The following is a 20,803-nucleotide window of genomic DNA, read 5'->3' as shown; positions in this document are numbered from 1 at the left end:
TGAATAGCTATATTGTAATTAATAATTATAATTATTTTTTTATTTTTTTAAAAAGTAAAATGTACAGTATCTCAACTTAACTATCCCCCAAATGGAAACTCTTTAAGCATCAATGTGAATGAGGCTGTACCCTCATATGTATATACACTCTTCACTATGGACTTTAAATAGACTATCAATATATCTATCAATACATTTAACATAGTAAGTTGGCCTGGAATGTGTTTATCTCTTCCTAGTTATCTTTTCCTTCTAGACTCTTCTCCAGTTCCCCTTCTCTTCCATAAAGCATTTTTAGACTATACTTATTCTCATCCCAAGATATTACAGCATGTTTTTATATCATTTAGATTTGTTACTTACTGTCCTTAGAAGTTTTTGTTACCTATATTTTCCTTTTATTCCAATAGATCTTTGCTACTGATCAAGTTACTAACACTGACAGCTAAGTAATTCAGGTGGAATACAAACTTTATACTGGATGCTGATTGTAAAAAAATGCTTGAAAAAATAGACATAAATTTATTATAAATACATTTGTAATCACGTGGTATAGCATAATATAATCATTACAAAATTCTGCATTTAGCTATCTTTGAATTCATTCCTCTTTTAGAAAAAAATGATTTTGAGGAATAAAAGGGCTGTGAAGAGATCTTTCTAAATTTAAAGTCTTCATTTATTTATTTATTTTGATACAGGATCTTCTATGTAGCCCATAGCCTCCTGAGTGCCAAGGAAAAAAAAAATCCAAAACATCAACCCTTTCTCCTAAAGCAAATTGTATTTTATCTCTTATTAGGTTAGAAGATAGATTATCTACATTATCTACTATTCTTTACATTTTTCTCTATTTTTGTCAAATTTGGTTTTCCCAAGGAACTTTCAAGCCTTTCATCAAACACAGAAATACTAACTCCCAATTCTGGCTGGTAAAAGGTTAGTCTGAAAAAGGCTTAATATGCTAAGTTTTACCTGTCATTTACCTACAAATATCCAATAGACTACCATTTTTAAGCAATAGCATCCTCATCAAACGGAATGTAAGGCCATCACTAAATGAGAAAGGTGAAAGTCTTACAAAAGTAGTAGGGAGAAAAGAAATTAAGACATACTGATTATATGTAGGTTAAAAATAGCTGATTAAGACACATAATGAAATCATTTTTAATTAAAATTTATGCTCATTTTTGGTAATTCAGTCATATCAGCAATTACTTCAATTTGATAAGAAATGTAATACCTCACTCAAATTTTCAGCCAAACAAATTTTAATGTTTAATGCAAAGTCCTAGTAAGTACCTAATACTTACCTCTGCATTGTAAAATTTGGTTTTCACATCCAGTGGTTTGAGAACCTGGTTAAACAAAGTATATTAATTAGGAAATTATTGCTGGATTACTTTATTAGGTTTAAAGAACATGGATAAATGTCAAAGCCATTGTCAAAAATTGTCAAAAGACTTAACAGATATGCAATATTCCTGCAAAAAAAAACAAATAATTTCTCATTAAACATTTCTTTTTGTGTGTGTGGGGGCGTGTTATGGGGCTTGAAGTAGGCCTGGGTGCTGACCCTGAGCTCTATAGCTCAAGGCTAAAGCTCTACCTCTGGGCTTGGGCATTGTCCTGAGCCTCTTAAGCTCAAGGCTATCACCCTCCCTACCCTTGAGCCAAGACCCACTTCCCGTTTTTTTAGAGATTAATTAGAGATAAGAGTCTTAGGTCCTTTAGTGCCCTAGCTAGCTTTGAACCTTGATCCTCAGATCTCAGCCTCTTGAGTAGCTAGGATTATAGGTGTTAGCCATCGTGCCTGATTCATTAAACATTTCTTTAGAAATTTAGTACTATTTATACTCATTTGGAATTTGCACTCATTTTATCACTCTTCCAGATTTTGGTGTGTTCTGTCAAATCATGAGACAAATACTCTTCAAAAAAAATGATTAGCAGGGCTGGGAGTTTGGCCTACTGGTATAGTGCTTGCCTAGCATTCACAAAGACCCAGGTTCAATTTTGATTCTTTGGAACCAAATACATAGGAAAAAGCCAGAAATGGTGCAGTGACCTCAAGTGGTAGAGCTCTAGCCTTGAGAAAGCCTTAGGACTGTGCTCAGGACCTGAGTTTAAGCCTAAGACTGGCCAAAGAAAAAAAAAAAAGGATTAGCCAGGTGCCACTGGCTCATACCTAGAATCCTAGCTACTCTGGAAGCTGAGATCTGAAGATCATGGTTTGCAGTTCTAAACTGGCCTGGACAGAAAAGTTCCCATGAGACTCTTATCTCTAGTTAACCACTCAAAAACTGGAAAGTGCTAGCTTTGAGCAAAAGCTCAGGAGCAGTGCGCAGGCCCCAAGTTCAAGCCTCACAACAAGAAAAAAAAAAAAAAGTCAACTTATGGTATAATACAACTTGTTCCATGTCACTTCTTCCATCCTCCAAGTATTATTATTATTTTTTTTAATTTTATTTTTAACCAGTCCTGGGCTTGAGCTCAGGGCCTGAGCACCGTCCTTGGACTTTCTCAAGGCTAGAACTCTACCACTTGAGACTCAGCACCACTTCTGGTTTTTCTCTATGTATGTGGTACGGAGCAATCGAACCCGGGTCTTCATGAATGCTAGGCAAACACTCTACCACTAGGCCAAACTCCCAGCCCCCCAAGTATTATTTTTAATAAAAAAAAAATCTTCCTTTGCAAAAACATGACACTGACAATAATAATTTCTCTGCTCTTTAACTTTTGATTGACTTTAGCCTGCTAAACAAGCCTGAGTAGTGACTCTTTTGATCAATATGGAGTTTGTTTCCCAAACAGATCAACAGAAACAATGCATTTTCAGGAAAATAAAAGGTATCAAAAAACTACTGTTATATTTAGTACCTGAAATTTGAAGAATTTTCTAAAGTACATTTTTTCTCCACCCTGAGTTGTATAACTCACAGCACACACCAAGCTGAAATAGAAAGATATCTTAATGACTGGGAAATATGTTTGCTTTCATTTCTTTTCTTTTTTTCATGTAATATTTATCTTTAATTACCTTAAGTCTTATTGCCATATCATTTACAATCCCTTTCGCTAAAAAGTTTGCAAAAAAGCACCACTATCAATCACACAGACACAGTAGTTCCACCATTTAGTGTTTCTGAATAGCTGCATAAAGAAAATCCTGAATTATAACTTTGTTTTAGTAAAGAATTAAAAATAAACTCAGTATTGTATCTAGCATGGTCACTTTTACAAGCATCTGAACTTAACAGACCAACTATAAAATGTGACAAGTATTAAATATTATTTATTCGACATTTATACATAAGCCACACTAAAATGCCTTTCAATGAGTAAAAGGCAGAAGGTAGATTTCAGAGATGGGGAATTCTAATTAAATTGGTATAGTCAAGACCAAAAATGTAGACATTGCCTCATCTTTAATCATTGCCTCTAACAGGCTAATGATCACATATTTAAACAGGTTGATTTTTCTTGATGCTGAAACAGTGAAGGGATTTTGCCAGTATTTAAAGATGTTCTCATAATTAGCTATATAAATCTGACTATAAAACCAATCTTTGACACATGGGGAGAAGGTATTACTCCATATCATATCACAGAATGAGGGTTTGGGGGAGGGAATCTTTTAAAGATCATATTCACTTAACCACAAGCCAGTTTTACTTAAATCGGGACTGTCCAAAAATATTCAGTCAGCCATTTATGATTTGAAATCTGATTATCAGAGATCAATTGAATTATGGTACACATTAAAAAGCCATGAGACATTTGTTTTGCAATAAATACATATGGCAGTGCTATTACTCATTTGTAGCTTTTTTGAGATAAGCTATCAAATCTGCCCTTTCTCCCTTTTTCCTAATGCCAGTGAAGATCATTTTGTTCCAGGGAAGTACTTTTTGAGATTCTCCAAGTACTCCATCAGTGTATCCTCTCCCCAGGTGATGCCTTTGTTCTTGCCATCTGTGTAAATAAATCCAGCTGCTTGGCCTGTCTTCCGACCAAACAGACCATGGAGGTTAGGCCCAGTCTTGTGCTTGCCTCCCTTTTCAATGATGTGGCACTGGGCACACTTCTGAACAAAAATCTTAACTTTTTCAACATCACCCATTTTAAATTCACTCTCTCGTCGCTATCACAAAGAGGATACTGGATACAAAGGCAGACTTCCCGCTCTCTCTTTTCTTTCTTTCTTTTTTTTTTTTTTTTTTGGTGGGTCATGGAGCTTGGACTCAGCAGGGTGCTGTCCCTGGGCTCTTCAGCTCAAGGCTACCACCCTACCCCTGGGCCAGGTCCCTGAGCTCTTCAGCTCGAGGCTACCGACTTACCCTTGAACCACAGCCCCACTTCCTGTTTTTTCTAGAGGTTAACTGCAGATAAGAGTCTCAGGTCCTTTTGTGCCCAGGCTGGCTTTGAACCTTGGTCCGCAAAATCTCAGCTTCCTGAGAAGCTAGGATTACAGGCGTGAGCCACCGCATCTGGCTTGTTTTCATTTCTTAAGAGTAAATCTAAAACACTTCAAGTCTACTTACAAATATTAATAATGTGAAAATGATCAAAGATTTGAGTATAAACAGATAAATTAAAAGCTCTCTTAGCCGGGAGTTTGGCCTAGTGGTTAAAGTGCTTGCCTAGCATGCATGAAGACCCGGGTTTGATTCCTCGGCACCACATACATAGAAAAAAAAAAGCTGGAAGTGGTGCTGAGGCTCAAGTGGTAGAGCTCTAGCCTTGAGAAAGTCCAAGGACAGTGCTCAGGCCCTGAGCCCAAGCCCAGGACTGGCAAAAAAAAAAAAAAAAAAAAAAAAGCTCTCTTAAACCAGGCACCAATGGTTTGAGCCTGTAATCAGCTACTCAGGAGGCTGAGATCTGAAGATCATGATTCAAAGCCCACCTGAGCAGAAAAGTCCCCATGAAACTCCAATATAAAAAATTTTAAAGAGCCAAATTTTTTGAGAGGTAGTAAAATTAATGCTTACATGTGTGTTCCAATTTCTTTTACTTCATGGTGAATAACATCATCAATACAACAATCGGGTTTAAGTTCAGTCACTGCAGCATTGGAGCCTGAAAGATTTAAGCGCTGAGAACTTGTCTGAAGATCAGCCTTGAAAGAAAGTTGAAAAGAAAAAAAGTAGCCACATCTGACTATTCTCTACAGTGTGTTTATGATATTGGTAGAAAGAATAGGAGACATTTAGACTATTTGGGCAACAGAACCAGCAGGGGCAGGGAAAAGAAGGTGAAAGAAGAACGTTATACTGGCTCATGCCTGAAATCCTAGCTACTCAGGAGGCTGAGATCTGGTTCAAAGCCAGCCCAGGCACAAAAGACCTTGAGACGCATATCTCCAATTAATCACTAGAAAATGAGAAGTAGGGTTGTGGCTCCAGGGGTAGGATGGTAGCCTTGAGCTGAAACAAGAAAGGGAGAGCAGTAATTCTCTGGGTAAACCTTTCTATGCTTAGAATCATGACATGGGTAACACATGTATACACACAATCCCAAATAAACTTGCTGGGCACGATGCTTCACTTTTGTAATTCCAGCTATATGGGAGGCAGAAATAAGAATACCATTCAAAAATAACTCAGACAAAAAGGCAATCCTATGGTACATGTCTGTATTCCCAGCTACATGAGAGGTATTGATAGGAGGATCAACTGTGCTAGACAGTTTTCTGAAAAATAACTAAAGCAATAAAGGTTGGAGGTGTCGTTCAAATAAAGCTGAAGTCCCAAGGCTAAATCTTAGTATTACCAGAGAGAGACAAGGAGACAGACAGACAGACAGATAGACAAGAGAGTCAGACAGGAACAAGACGCAGAGGAACAACAACTACATTAGGGGGAAAAGAAAAGGAAACCTTGATGATAAATCTGTACACAAAAATAATAAGACAAAACATTGTACTTAATGTCTTTATTTTCACAGGGATACAGGTTATCAATTCTGATACTGATTTTTGTTTCTTTTTTTTTTTTTTTTGCCAGTCCTGGGCTTGAGTTCAGGGCCTGAACACTGGCCTTGGACTTTCTCAAGGCTAGAGCTCTACCACTTGAGCCTCAGCACCACTTCCGGCTTTTTTCTATGTATGTGGTACCGAGGAATCGAACCAGGGTCTTCATGCATGCTAAGTAGGCCAAACTCCCGGCCCCTGTTTTTTGTTTCTTTTTGCCAGTTTTGGGCCTTGAACTCAGAGCCTGAGCACTGTCCTTCGGCTTTCTCCAGGCTAGAGCTCCACCACATGAGCCACAGTACCACTTCCAGCTTTTTTTCTATGTATGTGCTACTGAAGAATCAGACCTGGGTGTTAGTACATGCCAAGGAAACACTCCACCACTAGGCCAAACTCCCAGCCCAATTCAGATATTGTTTTATGTGTAGTAACTCCCTTGTACAATTACTTAAAGATGATAAATACAATTTTTTTTTTAAAGAAAAAGAAAAGCTGAGTAGTGGTGGCTCATACCCATCATCCTAGCTACCAAGGAGGCTAAGATCTGTGGATCACGATTTGAAACCAACCAGGCATGAAAGTCAGTAAGATTCTCATCTCCAATTAACCACCAACAAAAACAGATGTGGTGTTATAACTCAACATGGTAGAGTACTAGCCTTGAGCAAAAAAAACTCAAGAACTGCACTCAAGCCCTGAGTTCAAGCACCACAACTGACAAAAGAAAAAGAAAAAAGCTACAATAAAACCTTTCCTGTCATACTGGAAAGTGAAATATCAGTATGCACATATGTTTATTTATTTGTGTGTGGGGGGGTGTCATGGAGCTTGAACTCAGCCTGGGTGCTGTCCCTGAGCTCTTCAGCTCAAGGCTACCACCTGACCCTTGAGCCAAGCCCCACTTCCCCTAGAGGTTAGTTGGAGATAAGAGTCTCAGGTCCTTTTGTACCCGAGCTGGCTTTGAACCTTGATCCTCAGATCTCAGCCTCCTGAGTAGCGAGGATTACAGATGTGAGCCACCACGCTTGGCTGCACATGCGGTTTTTTAAACTTACATATACAGATGTAATTTTTTTGAAAACATATAAATTTATGCACATAATACTAAATGATAGTAAATTATACAGAAATATCATTACACGTTAGAGACCAATTCACTGAGAACTAGAGAAGGACATTAAAGTCACTAAGATATTATTACCTTTTTCTTTTTCTTTTTTTGCTAGTCGTGGGGTCTGAGCACTGTTCTTGTGCTTTTCTCAAGGCTAGTACTCTGCCACTTGAGCCACAGCACCATTTCCAGCTTTTTGTATGCATGTGGAACCAAGGAATCAAACCAGGGTCTTTGCGCATACTAGGCAAACACTCTTACCACTAGGCCAAACTCCCGGCCCAGATAATATTACTTTTTCTAAAGTGACACTGTCCCCCACTATATATTCACCCTTTTTATATCTCTCTGAACATACATTACCCTGTCACAAATAGTGGCCTCCTCAGTTACTGTCTATGGCATCAAATTTTACTTGCTTGGAAACATCTATCACAATTTGTAATTTCCTCATTTATGCTTTTATTTATCTGCTTTTATTTGTCGCTACTATCAAAAATATCTATGGATATAAAAACTTTGGTTCTCAGTCTCCTGACTAGCTAGGATTACAGGCATGAGCCACTGGAACTTAATTTACATGACTTTTTAAAAAATCCCTACAATTTGGAAGTAGGTAGTGTATTGACTTCATTTTATAGAAAAATGAATAAAAGGCATAGAAAACAAAAATTTCTAAGTCTGCATAAGTAGTTGTATAAGCCAAGGTTGAAAATGGCTACTTTATTTTGAAAATAAGAAAAAAACTCAACTGATATCTACCTAACATATTCTTCTGCAACTTCTGCCAATTAGTTCTCCTGTGACATTGTTAACATTACTATCAACTACAATGTATAATACGTATTATGTGTCTTTTTCCTTTTGGCTACTATAAATTGTATTGTATAAAACATTTATTCCCTAATTACCTATTCCATATGCCAGTACCTGTTGTAAAAGTTAGAGATAATAGGGAAATAAAATGGTCTATGATTCTTGCCCGCCCTTGTGGAGTTAACTGTCTCCAGAGAAGAGAAGGAAGACAAGCAACAACATACAAATAAATACATTATTAAAAGCTAATAAATGTCTTGGGAGGAACACAGGCAAGTAAACAGGTAATGAAGGGATGGCTTGAAGGGAAATGAAACTGTAATTGCAGGGAAGACTTTCAACTATAAATTTGTATTGGGGAGAGAAATAATCAGAGAAAAAGGAAAGCCAAACTAATAAAATGACGTGTGAAAACTCAAGACATCTTTTTTTTTTTTTTTTTGCCAGTCCTGGGCTTGAGCTCAGGGCCTGAGCACTGTCCTTGGACTTTCTCAAGGCTAGAGCTCTACCACTTGAGCCTCAGCACCACTTCTGGCTTTTTTCTATGTATGTGGTACCGAGGAATCGAACCCGGGTCTTCATGCATGCTAGGCAAGCACTTTAACCACTAGGCCAAACTCCTGGTCCAACTTAAGACATCTTTAGAAGCTATCATGATCTTAGCATAGTGAAGTGGATTCTGTCAAAGAGTACAGAAAAAAACAAATCACCTAGAATTATGCCTGGTACTGGTGAATACTCATTTTGTCATGCAAGCTACCATGTTTTGAAGATAAGGAAAAATGTTTTTCTTATAATGTTTTGTACCTTTAGGAATATTTGTTCATTATAATTAAGAATTTCCGTATCAAGCCAAGTGACTCATGTCTGTAATCTAGCTTCTCAAGATACTGAGATCTTAGAATTGTGGTTTGAAGCCAGCTTAATATGAGTCTGTGAGACTCATCTACAATTAATCACAGAAAAAGATGGAAGTAGAGCTGGGGCTCAAGTGCTAGAGCACAAATATTGAGCAAAACGATCTCAAGGACAGAGCTCCAGAGGTAAAGCCTCAGAATCAGGGGGAAAAAAATTTCCAGTACCAAGCATGCATTTCAGTAAGGCTTCAAAACATAACAGAAAGTTTCAGAACATGCTTCTTTTTAAAACTAATACTTTTAAACAACAATGTCACTTACTTTTACCAATATATCTTTGACAACTTGGTTGCTATCATTGTGAACGCTGATATAACTGGAAAAGGTTTCTCCCAAAAATATATTCCTACAAAAAAAAATAAAATCTTAAGCAGAAATTCAATCAAGTTTTATCATAAATATTCGGTTTGAGTACTACTAAGAATATCAAATGGAAAGCTGGGAGTGGTGGCTCTCACCTGTAATCCTAGCTATTCAGGAAGCTGAGATCTGAGCGTCAAGGTTCAAAGCCAGCCTGGGCACAAAAGGACCTGAGACCCTTATCTCCAACTAACCTCTAGTAGAAAATGGGAATCAGGCGGTAGCTTTGAGCTGAAGAGCTCAGGGACAGTGCCCAGTCCTAGTTCAAGGCCCACGACCCAGAAAAAAAAAGAAAAAATATTATCAAATGTAAAGTTGAGTGTGGTGGCTCATACCTGTAATCCCAGCTACTCAGGAGGCTGAGATCTGAGGACTGTGGTTCAAAGCCAGCCCAGGCCCTAAAGAACATGAGACTTATCTACAATTAACCACCAGAAAATGGGAAGTGGTGCTGTGGCTCAAGGGGTAGGGCAGTAGCCTTGAGCTGAAGAGCTCAGGGCCAGAACATAGGTCCAGAGTTCAAGCCCCATGACTGACAAAAAACAAACAAACAAACAAACAAAGTAAATCAAATGGAGAAAAATTTATTAAAGTATAGAGACAGGGGAAGGAAAGAATGGTTCAATATTCCTTCATTTAAATTGTTCACATAATTTAGGGCATTTCTCAATAAAACCATACAATATTATCTTGGCTCTCAACTGCTGCAGAAATTGCCGGCATCCCTAGAAAAAATAGTCACTGCCATCAGAGCCATGCTAAGCGTCTTCAGAATTTTATCTAAATAGCTAGAAAATGTCAACTTTCTATTTTCAAAATAATTTATCCTCTGAATCCAGAAGACCAAAAATAATTCATCTTGGAGTATTTTTTTTAACAATTTAATGATTTTCCAATTTATTCTAATAAGATGTCTAATGACTTCACTCTATCTAGTTTTATATATTTTACATGAATGTATTTTCAAAGTTTTAAGATATTAACTAGTCAGTTACCTCAATCTGTAAGAATTAAAAAAGTTGAGGTTGGGAGTTTGGCCTAATGGTAGAGTGCTTGCATAGCATGCACGAAGATCCGGGTTCGATTCCTGGGTACCACATACATAGGAAAAGCCAGAAATGGTACTGTGGCTCAAGTGGTAGAGCTCTAGCCTTGAGAAAGTCCAAGGACAGTGCCCAGGCCCTGAGTTCAAGCACCGGGCCTGGCAAAAAAAAAAAAAAAATTAAAGTTGAAAAGTTACTTTTAATTATAAATTTTCTCAGCTGCAAAAAAAAAGTGGAACCAGGGTTTCTATCTCATTAACAGGGTAGAAGAAAACAAAAGCTAACAACAAAAGAAATTAAAAATGGAAAGTTATTAATTAGCCACCAAGTCTGATAACTTCTGTTAAGAGAGGGCTGTGAGCTCAAATGAAAAGTTTATTAATGCAAAAGACATTTAGAACAACTTAATTCAAATAAAAGAATCATGGTTGTTTTAATATATATATATGTATACACACACACACACACACACATATATACACATATATAATATCTAGGAGCCAGGTACTGGTGGCTCACGCCTGTAATCCCAGCTACTCAGGAGGCTGAGATCTGAGGATCACAGTTCATAGCCAGCCAGGGCACAAAAGTCTGTGAGACTCTTATCTCCAATTAACCATCAGAAAATTGAAGTGGCACTGTGGCTCAAGGGGTAGAGTGCTAGTATTGAGCTTAAGGACAGTGCCTAGGCCTAGAGTTCAAGACCCATTACCAGAAAAAAAAAAAAAAAGATCTAGGGATTATGAATATAGTGCTATGGTACAGCCCGTGGCAAGCATGCTCAAGGCCCTAGATTCTAGCCTTGGGGAAAAAAAAAAATCTAAAGAAAAAAAAGTTAATCCTTAATATGTGGCTATTAGATCCAAACAGTACAAGAGTAATGACTCAATACTTGAGTACTCAAGGTCATTGGCATGAATTTGGAGATATAAATAGAAATATAAACCTATGATGGGATATATATTCTATAGACATACTGATATATAGATTGATATGTATCTATGACACACAAACTCAGTTTAATTTTAATTTTGTTCTTAAATTTATGTGCCAGTGATTGACATTTGAAATATAATGCAAAAAAAATCAGTGTTAATAAAATCTTTTAATAAAAAAACTATCAGGCTGCAAACCACTGTTACTTTATTCATAGTATACAAAAACAAAACTAGAATCACATAATCCTTATTCACTCATTTTACCATTTAAATGTTTCATGATCATTTTCCCATTCTATAGTAACTTTTTTTGGGGGGGGCCAGTTATGGGGCTTGAACTCAGGGCCTGAGCACGGTCCTTGGACTTTTCTCAAGGCCAGAGCCTTACCACTTGAGCCACAGCATTACTTCTGGCCTTTTTTCCCCTATGTATGTGGTACTGAGGGATCAAACCTGGGTCTTTGTGCATACTAGGCAAGCACTCTACCACTAGGCCAAACTCCCAGCCCATTCCATAGTAACTTTTGAAACATTATTTATAATAGCTTTATGTGAATGAATCATTCTTACCCAAAATTTTGAGGTAAAGTCAACATTTCTCCCAACATTAACGTTTCTGCACCACTTACAGTTGAAGGATCATCTCTCATCAGTTGGTTAAAGAGATCTCCTGTAGCAAGGGAAAAACAAAAAATTCTAAAACTTCCTTCTTAATGAAGTTTACTCACATAAAGACATAGGGGTAGGTGTGTAGGGATTTGAACTCAGGGCCTAGGAACTGTCACTGGGCTTTTTTGCTCAAGGCTAGAGCTCTACCACTTCAGCCACAGCTCCATTTTCAGCTTTTGGGTGGTTAATTGTAGTTAAGAGCCTCACAGACTTTCTTCCCAGGGCTGGCTTCAAACAACAATCTTCAGATCTCAGCCTCTTGAGTAGCTAGGATTACAGGTGTGAGCAACCAGTGACCAGCAAATCTAATTTTTAATCTTTCTAAATCAACATAAAATTTTTACTTACAAGACATAGCATTGCAATTCAATATATACATACAATATATACATACTGCCAAGTTTTATCCTTAAGTATTTAAAAATACTTCTGGCCAGACAAGATGGCACATGCCTGTAATCCCAGTACTCAGAAGGACAAATCAGAAAGATTAAGAGTTCAAAATCACCTAGGATAAATAACAAGATTCTTAAAACAAATAAAAAACAAAAAAACTGATCTTGTAGAGGAAGAACATTTCAAAAACAAAAGAAAATGCAGGTCATGTAATATATAGACACCAATAATTCTAAATAAAAAGAGTATTAATATATACACTGATGGATAATTTCAGGACAAACTAAACTAAAAATCTCGCTGACATGGGATATTAACATTATCTTGACATCTTAGATTATAAATGGGGACTATAACTCAAGAGTGCCACCCCAAGTGGTATAAATACCAAGAATAAGGAAATCAAAAAATAGTCTGCCTAAGATTAGCAAGACTGAGCTTATTCCACAATAATGTAACCAACTCACATTTCAACTTTATCCTAGGTGCTACAAGAGTAAGTACACACTCATACATACCAGGCAAGTCTTTCTCTTCACATGTAACCGGAATGTTGGTGAATAAAGTAGGCTTAGTCAAACGCATCACTAAGAATTAAGAAAGTAAACAAATTATTAACATTTCTTTGGATTTATAATCTCAAGTCTAGTGTACGGTAGTCATCAACATTATACAAATATGAAATTTAACCTAAATATAATACTAATTATTTCTTAAGAATATCTCAATAATTATTAATATATAGCATATGATAACAGGTAAGGATTAATGATTTGTTAATATGTAATAAACATCTTGAGAAAATTTTTGCCTTAATTTGAAATTTCTACATTATAAAAATTAAATGCTGGGGCCAGATGCAGTGGCTCACACCTGTAATCCTAGCTACTCAGGAGGCTGAGATCTGAGGATCAAGGTTCAAAGCCAGCCAAGGCACTAAAGACCATGAAACTCTTATCTCCAATTAACCTCTAGAAAATGGGAAGTGGGACTGTGGCTCAAGGGTAGGGCGGTAGCCTTGAGCTGAAGAGCCCAGGGACAGTGCCCAGACCAGAGTTCAAGCATCATGACATGCCCCCCCCCATACACACACATAAATGCTGGACCGGGAGTTTGAACTAGTAGCAGAGTGCTTGCCCAGGTTCTATTCTCCTAGTACTACATACATAGAAAAAGCTGGAAGTGGTGCTCTGGCTCAAGCTCTAGCCTTGAGAAAGCCTACAGTGCTCAGGCCCTGAGTTCAAGCCCCAGGACTGGCAAAAAAAAAAAAAAAAAAGAGTAAAGTACAAATAAAAGACATTAATTATAGCAAAATTGGAAAAGATTTTTTTTTTTTGCTGCCAGTCCTGGGCTTGAGCTCAGGGCCTGAGCACTGTCCTTGGACTTTCTCAAGGCTAGAGCTCTACCACTTGAGCCTCAGCACCACTTCCGGCTTTTTTCTATGTATGTGGTACCAAGGAATCGAACCCCGGTCTTCGTGCATGCTAGGCAAGCACTTTAACCACTAGGCCAAACTCCCGGCCCATGGAAAAGATTTTTAAAGATTAAGGTATGTTGGTCACCAGTTGATAAATAAGTGTACTTTTAAGTAATATAAACTACATAAAATATCATACAAATATCAGCTGTTATGTAGATTTGTATGGTTTCAACCCTAATTAGACTTTTAGATTACGACAGAAAGTAACCAAACCTTATCTGAAAGACAAATGAAAAAAAATCAAGGAATTAACAGGGGAAAAAAGGAATTATAGATACTATATGCTAATGTGCTCAGCCGAGTACAATGTTTACATTTTGGCTGGTGAACACATTAAAATATATTAGAATCTTCTTTAGGCTCAAGGTTTTACCACATTCTACAGCTTTAATACTTGAAGGCCCTCAAGCTGTAAATACTAAATTACTTTTTTGGCATTTTGTGCAGGTTAAGTTAAAGTGAATCATGCATCTTGGCAATTTTCAAAAAATATGAGTTCTACATTTGATAAGTTAGCAGGTAAAGTTAAATGTGTCTAGGATGAGGAAAAAAAGTTTAAAAAAATCATAGGTTGAACAAGTGCAGCAGTAATATTCACTAGACACTATGATGAAAATGAATTATACAACTTATGGATGAAGTAAAAACTGGGAGAGTGAGGGAAGGGATGACATTGTCCAAAAAGAAACATTCTCATTGCCTGACTTACTTAACTATAACCCCTCTGCATCCCATCTTAATAATAACAATAAAAAATGTCTTAAAGAATCAAAACAAAGCAAAACCCTTATAGATTGGAGGCTTCCACATTTTAGTGGGTTCTAAATTTTTAGGCCTGATTATTAATTATTAACCTGGTGGATGACAAAGTCAAATCCAATCTTTAATGTCCCAGTTTCTTTCTTTCTTTCCTTTTTTTCTTTTTTTTGGCATTCATGGGACTTGAACTCCGGGCCTGGGAGTTGTCCCTGAGTTCTTTCAGTTCAAGGCTACCGCCCTAACCCTTGAGCTACAGGGCCACTACTGGTTTCTGGTGGTTAACTGGAGATAAGAGTCTCATGGACTTTAGTGTCCAGGCTGGCTTTGAACAGCAATATTCAGATCTCAGCCTCCTGAGTAGCTAAGATTACAGTTGTGAGCCACTGCACCTGGCTTTTCTTTTCTTTTCTTTTTTTTTTTTTTTTTGCCAGTCCCAGGCTTGAGCTCAGGGCCTGAGCACTGTCCTTAGACTTTCTCAAGGCTAGAGCTCTACCACTTGAGCCTCAGCACCACTTCCAGCTTTTTTCTATGTGTGTGGTACTAAGGAATCAAATCCGGGTCTTCATGCATGCTAGGCTACCACTAGGCCAAACTCCCAGACTCCGGCTTGTTTTTTGTTTTTTTTTTATGTTTTATTTATACCACAAGTTACCTGTAGAAAGGAATTTCATTTTGACCTATAATATAGTTTAAGAGACATGTAATATAGTTTAATCTAATTGATTTCCTAACTTTTAACCCTTGATTGACAACCCTGTAATATATTAAAGTCCTAAAAATTAAAAATTCTTCCATTAGTTTATTTTTGCTGGTACTGTGGTCTGAATTCAGGGCTGTGAGCTTGCTAGCAAGCACTCACCAGCACTTTTGGATGACCTTATTTTTCCAGTAGAATCTTGTAGGATGGAATGGACTGCTATTCTCCAACTTATATTCCTTATGCATCTGGGCTAACAGGCATGTACCACTACTGGTCTTGAACCTCATCCCTACTGATCTTGCCTCCTGAGTCGCATAAGTGTGCCCAGCTCCAGTGTTCTTCTGTTTTTGTTTTTTCTCCTTGAAGCATTAATTCACATAATTAGGTCTTATTTGAGACAGTAAAAAGTGAACTAAAAAGTATTTGGGCGTTGGGAGCATGGCCTAGTGATGAGTGCTTGCCGAGCATGCATGAAGCCCTGGGTTTGATTCCTCCCTACCATATATGCAGAAAAATGCCAAAAGTGGTGCTGTGGCTCAAGGGGCAAAGTGCTAGCTTTGATAATGCCCAAGGACATTGCTCAGGCCCCGAGTTCAAGCCCCAGGAATGGCAAAAATTTATTTGGGACTGATAATGTAGCTTCATGGCTGAATACTTGCCTAGCCTACATGAAGCTCTGGGTTTGATTTTTCAGTACCACATTCAATAATAATAATAATAATAATAATAATAATAATAAAATACTTGGGGCCATAAAAGAAATGCGAATCAAAACAACTTTGAGAATCTATCTACCTTATTCCAGTTAGAATGGCCATTAATCAAGAAATCTAATAATAACAGATGCTGGTGGGGATGTGGCTAGAAAGGATCACTACTACACTGTTGGTGGGAGTGTAAACTCGTTCAGACACTCTGGAAAGCAGTATGGTGATTTGGCAAAAGACTAAACATAGAACTCCCCTACGACCCAGCAATTCCACTCTTTAGCATTTACCTAAATGTTCATAAACAAGGGCATACTAAAGACACTAGCACAACGATTTTACTGTAGTACTATTTACCATAGCGAAGATATGGAACCAACCCAGATGCCCCTCAGTAGATGATTGGATCAAGAAGATATGGTACTTATACACAATAGAATTATTATTATTATTATCATTATTTTGCCAGTCCTGGGCTTAAGCTCAGGGCCCTGACCACTGTCCTTGTTGAACTTTCTCAAGGCTAGAGCTTTACCACTTGAGCCTGAGCACCACTTCTGGCTTTTTTTCTATGTATGTGGTACCAAGGACTCGAACCTAAGCCTTTGTGCATGCTAGGCAAGCACTATACCACTAGGCCAAACTCCGGGCCCTACACAATAGAATTCTATGCTGCCATCAGAAAGAATGACATTGCCCTATTTGTAAGGAAATAGAAAGACTTAGAAAAAAATCATATTAAGTGAAGTAAGCCAGACCTAAAGGAACATAGGCTCCATGGTTTCTCTAATTTGTAATAATTAGTACACATCAAGGACTCTCCTAACAGAGGATTACAATAGCTCAAAACCTAGGTACATAAGGTCATATAGGATGAGACTAAATGAAAGGATCTCTTATCTTGTGTGATTGTTGTTCTTAATGTACTATGTTATTTCTCTTCTCTTTTGTTGCCCTTTGGTTAATCCCATATTGTTACTGTATTTGACTTTGTTACTTGGTATATTGTATATACATTTGAAATAGGAAAGGGAAGGGGGAAAATAAGATGATTGGGGGGGGATATGGGGACGAAGACCATGAGAAGGGGTATCAATGTGTGAGAAGTAATGTACCTACTACCTGGCGAATGTAACTGTAACCCCTCTATACATTACCCTGACAATAACAAAAAAAAAATAAAAAAAATACTTGGATAGAATGAAGCCTATTTAGGAAAAGATGATCTCTAGTTAAAAGCTGGTGGGCTCCATGTATTATCAGCTAGCTCAGGCTATGAAGAATTCTTCCAAAGAAAGCATTTATTGTGTATTATCAAGTTCCTTCTAAGTCAGACATGTAGTACAAGACAAATATGTGTCTGTCTTCCTAGTGAGTCTAATGTTACTGGTTTTTTTCTTGGGAAGCCAGTTTAACTGTCTAATAGCACACTATGTAAGTTCTGTGAGCTAAGGTTCCATGCTGTCTTCCCTCCTATATCCTAGCACCTAGCACAAAATGCACATTTAAATTTGTTAAATACATGCTTCTACAAAACTTACAACCTTTCTGTATCGTTGTTGGGTGATGTGTTAACCTAATTAACATTTTGTTTATAAGAAACTTGCAATGATCTAATAATCAGCTAACAACAGCATTAATAGTCGAGGACTAAATTACTAGAAATAAGAAACATAGCTCAGTGGTAGGACACTTGTTTGAAGCTCTAGACTCCAAGCCCAATATCACAAAAAGAAGCACTGAATTATTTGTAATAAATAGAGAACTTGGCCTCTTATCCATAGATGATACTTTCCTTCAGAACAAGTTATAGCATATAGATACTTCATAATCTTGGACAAATTCTACTTCTTGTCTCTTGGTTTTACTATAACACATTCACAGTTATAAATCATTGGGAACATCCATAAGAGCCCGAATAGCACTTCCAAAAGAATGGCTTTTATTTTTACTTTTAAACAGTTATTATACTTGAGTAAAGAAAAAGCATAGTCAAACTCAAACTAGATTTTAGATTCATCAAAATATACTTTCAATCACTAGAAAAGTAACAGAACAAAAGGACAGAACATTTTACCATATTCATATCAACAGTAATTTATCATAATTCCATTTAAAAGAATTCTGTTAGTAAACAGAATCCATACTTTTTTTACTTAATTGACAAGCCTAGGAATTTACCTTGTACTTATCATTTCTGAGACACAAGTCATAAATATATTACTACAGTTATTTCTTCACAATGTAAAGAATATCCTACATTATAGAAACATTACATTTTATAAAGTCTTGAAAATGTATTAGCCAATGAAAATGTATTTATCTCACTATTTCAGTCCATACTTGGTTCATTCAGAATATTCCCTTTTTGAAATCAATGGAATTCATTACATACTAAAAATAACACCATATTTATGTACAAACAAATTAATTTTTCCAGTAAGAGCTAATTTAATTTTAAGAAGATTTCCCACATATTCACAGTAAAGAAGATCACAGAACACCCATATTTGGCCTAAATGTCTCTGAATTGTAGCATTAGAGGAAGGAAGTTCATTGTGTCTAATAATTCGATTGAGTTTCACCCAAATGTCTTCTAGAGACTGATTACTGCAAACAGTATGTTCTATTGTCCATCTTGCTCTATAAAATGAGTGCAAATTTAGTGCCTTTATGCTTTCTTGTAACTTTTTAGACAAAGGAAAAATCTTTTTGGTACAATTGTTACAGGCAATTGAAACACTCCAAGATCTCCTCTTGTGTTGTCTTCTTTGTTCTGATTTTTCATCCAAATTTCCTGAATTAGTCTGTTCAGTCAGTGTGTGTGACTGGATTAGGTGCTGCCTCTTCAAGGTCGGTTGAAACTCCAAAAGATCTACTGTGCAATCATAACTCTGTGTTTTAACACCATGTTCTGAAATGGTCAAGTTCTGTTTCACATGTTCAGCTGCCTCTCCAGAAATAACAGGTGGTAATTCTTTGGGTCTGAGTGGAAGTTTGGACCCATCATGAGGAAACCAAGGTATGAATCTTGATAATGGATGAGTGGGAAAGTCTTGAATTGCCTTTTCTGCAATTTTTGGCAGTTGTGAGCAATCATACTCATATGGTCGATAATGCAATATTACTTGTGTGGTCATTCTGCAGTAATTCAATAACTCTTAATGAAGAGAGAATTTCTTAGCTGAATTCCTCAGAACTAGAATGCAATTTATTATTACAAGACTGCAATTTATTATTACAAGACTGTATCGCTTGTCAAATCAGAGGTAACAGGACCTGAAGTGGAAGTATTGCAAAAAAAATAAGATATAGTACAGAAAGCCTGTATACAAACAGGTAGGGAGAAAAATACAATTTTTTTAAAAGTCCCAGTATATAATTTTAATTAAATACCATTAGTAAATGTAAATGTAACTGACAAACTTGAAAATCCTTTCTCAAAAGAATAGGGGCTCTGAATTGAATGCTAATAAAGACACTTTCAGCTCAAAATCTCAGTAGTCAACATGTTTAACTCAACAGAAATAAAACAATTCTAAGTATTAATACTAATATATTAAGCTATCTTAGTCTTAAGCCTATAGCACAGGCCAGCACCAGTGGCTCACTCCTGTAATCCTAGCTATTCAGGAGGCTAAGATCTGACAATCACTCCTCTAAGCCAGCCTGGGCAGGAAAGTACTTAAGACTCTTATCTCCAATTAATCAACAGAAAACCAGAAGTGGTGCCGTGTCTTAAAGTGACACAGCACTAACTTTGAGAGAAAAATCTCAGGGACAGTACCCAGGCCATGAGTTCAAGCCCCACAACTGAGGAAGGAGAAAACCCATAGCAGAAACATAGAGTATACTAATGATTCTTTTTTCTTTTTTCTTTTTTGCCAGTCCTGGGCTTGAGCCTTGGACTTTCTCAAGGCTAGAGCTCTACCACTTGAGCCTCAGCACCATTTCCGGCTTTTTTCTATGTATGTGGTACCGAGGAATCAAACCCGGGTCTTCATGCATGCTAGGCAAGCACTTTAACCACTAGGCCAAACTCCTGGCCCACTACTGATTCTTAAAATATTGGAGTCACATAATGTAGTACTTGAAAAAATGAGACATCTGAAGTACAATGAAATTAGTGTAATTTTTAAACTATATGGAAGAAAATGAGTTTCCTTTATTTTTGTGAATTCTACTAAATACATACTTATGTATGATACATCATTCTCAGAAATAAATTCTGAAAACATAAATATGGTTTATTTAATTCTGCATTATAACCAGACAGGAACTGGTTATAAACAAAGTCTTCTCTGTGTAACTTGAGTACTTTCACTGCATTAGGATCCTGAATCTCACTTTGGAGGAAGAGTAAGAACTAGACCCCCACTCCCTCCTAACTATCAGTTACCTTCAACTTAAGCCATTGAGTGTAAGTTTCGGCACACCTAAGCTCAAAAATAAGGCACTCCAGGATCTGACCTTCAAGTTGACCTTCCTAACTAAAGCTGTAAGATGCAAATCTTTTCTTATCCTAACCTACTATTACAGGAAAAACAAACAAACAAAAACAAGGATGGATCTCTTCCCACCCCAAATCATTAGATAGCTAATTAATGATAGATACACTTGTCATATATCACAAGAGATCCCAAGTCTGATTATGAAGAGTTAAGAAGAAACTGATCAGATAATCCTGTCCACTAACAGGTATCCCTCAATATGGATGCCTTCAGAAAGGTAAGTGCAATTCAAACCAATTCAAGTATCTAGTATTTTTCCACCTCAATGCAAGAAGGTATTGATGAGCAGAGCACCCAAGAAATAAAAAGTTGTGTTTGTGGTAAAAGACATGAAGTTGAAAACACGTGAAACAAAAAGAAATGGGAAATCTAGGAAAAAAAAAAAAAACCTGTCCTGATGATTTTTCCTAACTAAAGATTCT

At 36.9% G+C, this 20,803-nt stretch overlaps 2 protein-coding genes and 1 pseudogene across 5 annotated transcripts in view; all 3 read right to left on the bottom strand.

Moving 5' to 3' along the window:
• Positions 1 to 20,803, bottom strand: part of Trappc13 (trafficking protein particle complex subunit 13) — a 31,767-nt gene that overhangs the window by 10,078 nt on the left and 886 nt on the right. For all 4 annotated transcript variants that reach the window (XM_090331742.1, XM_090331744.1, XM_090331743.1 and 1 more), the window contains exons 2-7: positions 12,743 to 12,811; positions 11,730 to 11,829; positions 9,080 to 9,164; positions 4,995 to 5,122; positions 2,884 to 2,956; positions 1,314 to 1,358 (exon numbers count right to left, since the gene is read on the bottom strand). In XM_090331742.1, the coding sequence (XP_090187868.1) occupies positions 1,314 to 1,358; positions 2,884 to 2,956; positions 4,995 to 5,122; positions 9,080 to 9,164; positions 11,730 to 11,829; positions 12,743 to 12,811 (500 nt within the window). The remainder of the gene's footprint in view (positions 1 to 1,313; positions 1,359 to 2,883; positions 2,957 to 4,994; positions 5,123 to 9,079; positions 9,165 to 11,729; positions 11,830 to 12,742; positions 12,812 to 20,803) is intronic.
• LOC150064329 (cytochrome c, somatic pseudogene) lies at positions 3,674 to 4,544 on the bottom strand (annotated as a pseudogene).
• Shld3 (shieldin complex subunit 3) lies at positions 17,973 to 19,092 on the bottom strand. Its single transcript, XM_090331746.1, has one exon. The coding sequence runs from the start codon at positions 19,008 to 19,010 to the stop codon at positions 18,258 to 18,260; it is 753 nt and encodes a 250-aa protein (XP_090187872.1). The 5' UTR covers positions 19,011 to 19,092; the 3' UTR covers positions 17,973 to 18,257.

This window comes from Megascapheus bottae, chromosome 4 (genome assembly GCF_031878675.1).
Source record: "Megascapheus bottae isolate mThoBot1 chromosome 4, mThoBot2.hap1, whole genome shotgun sequence".
Lineage (NCBI taxonomy): Eukaryota > Metazoa > Chordata > Mammalia > Rodentia > Geomyidae > Megascapheus > Megascapheus bottae.
The sequence above is the reverse complement of the archived record's forward strand: the minus strand, read 5'-3'. Positions and strand labels throughout refer to the sequence as shown.

Excerpts from the sequence above, each read along its gene's own strand:
- Shld3 (XM_090331746.1), bottom strand. The coding sequence starts at position 19,010 with ATGACCACACAAGTAATATTGCATTATCGACCATATGAGTATGATTGC.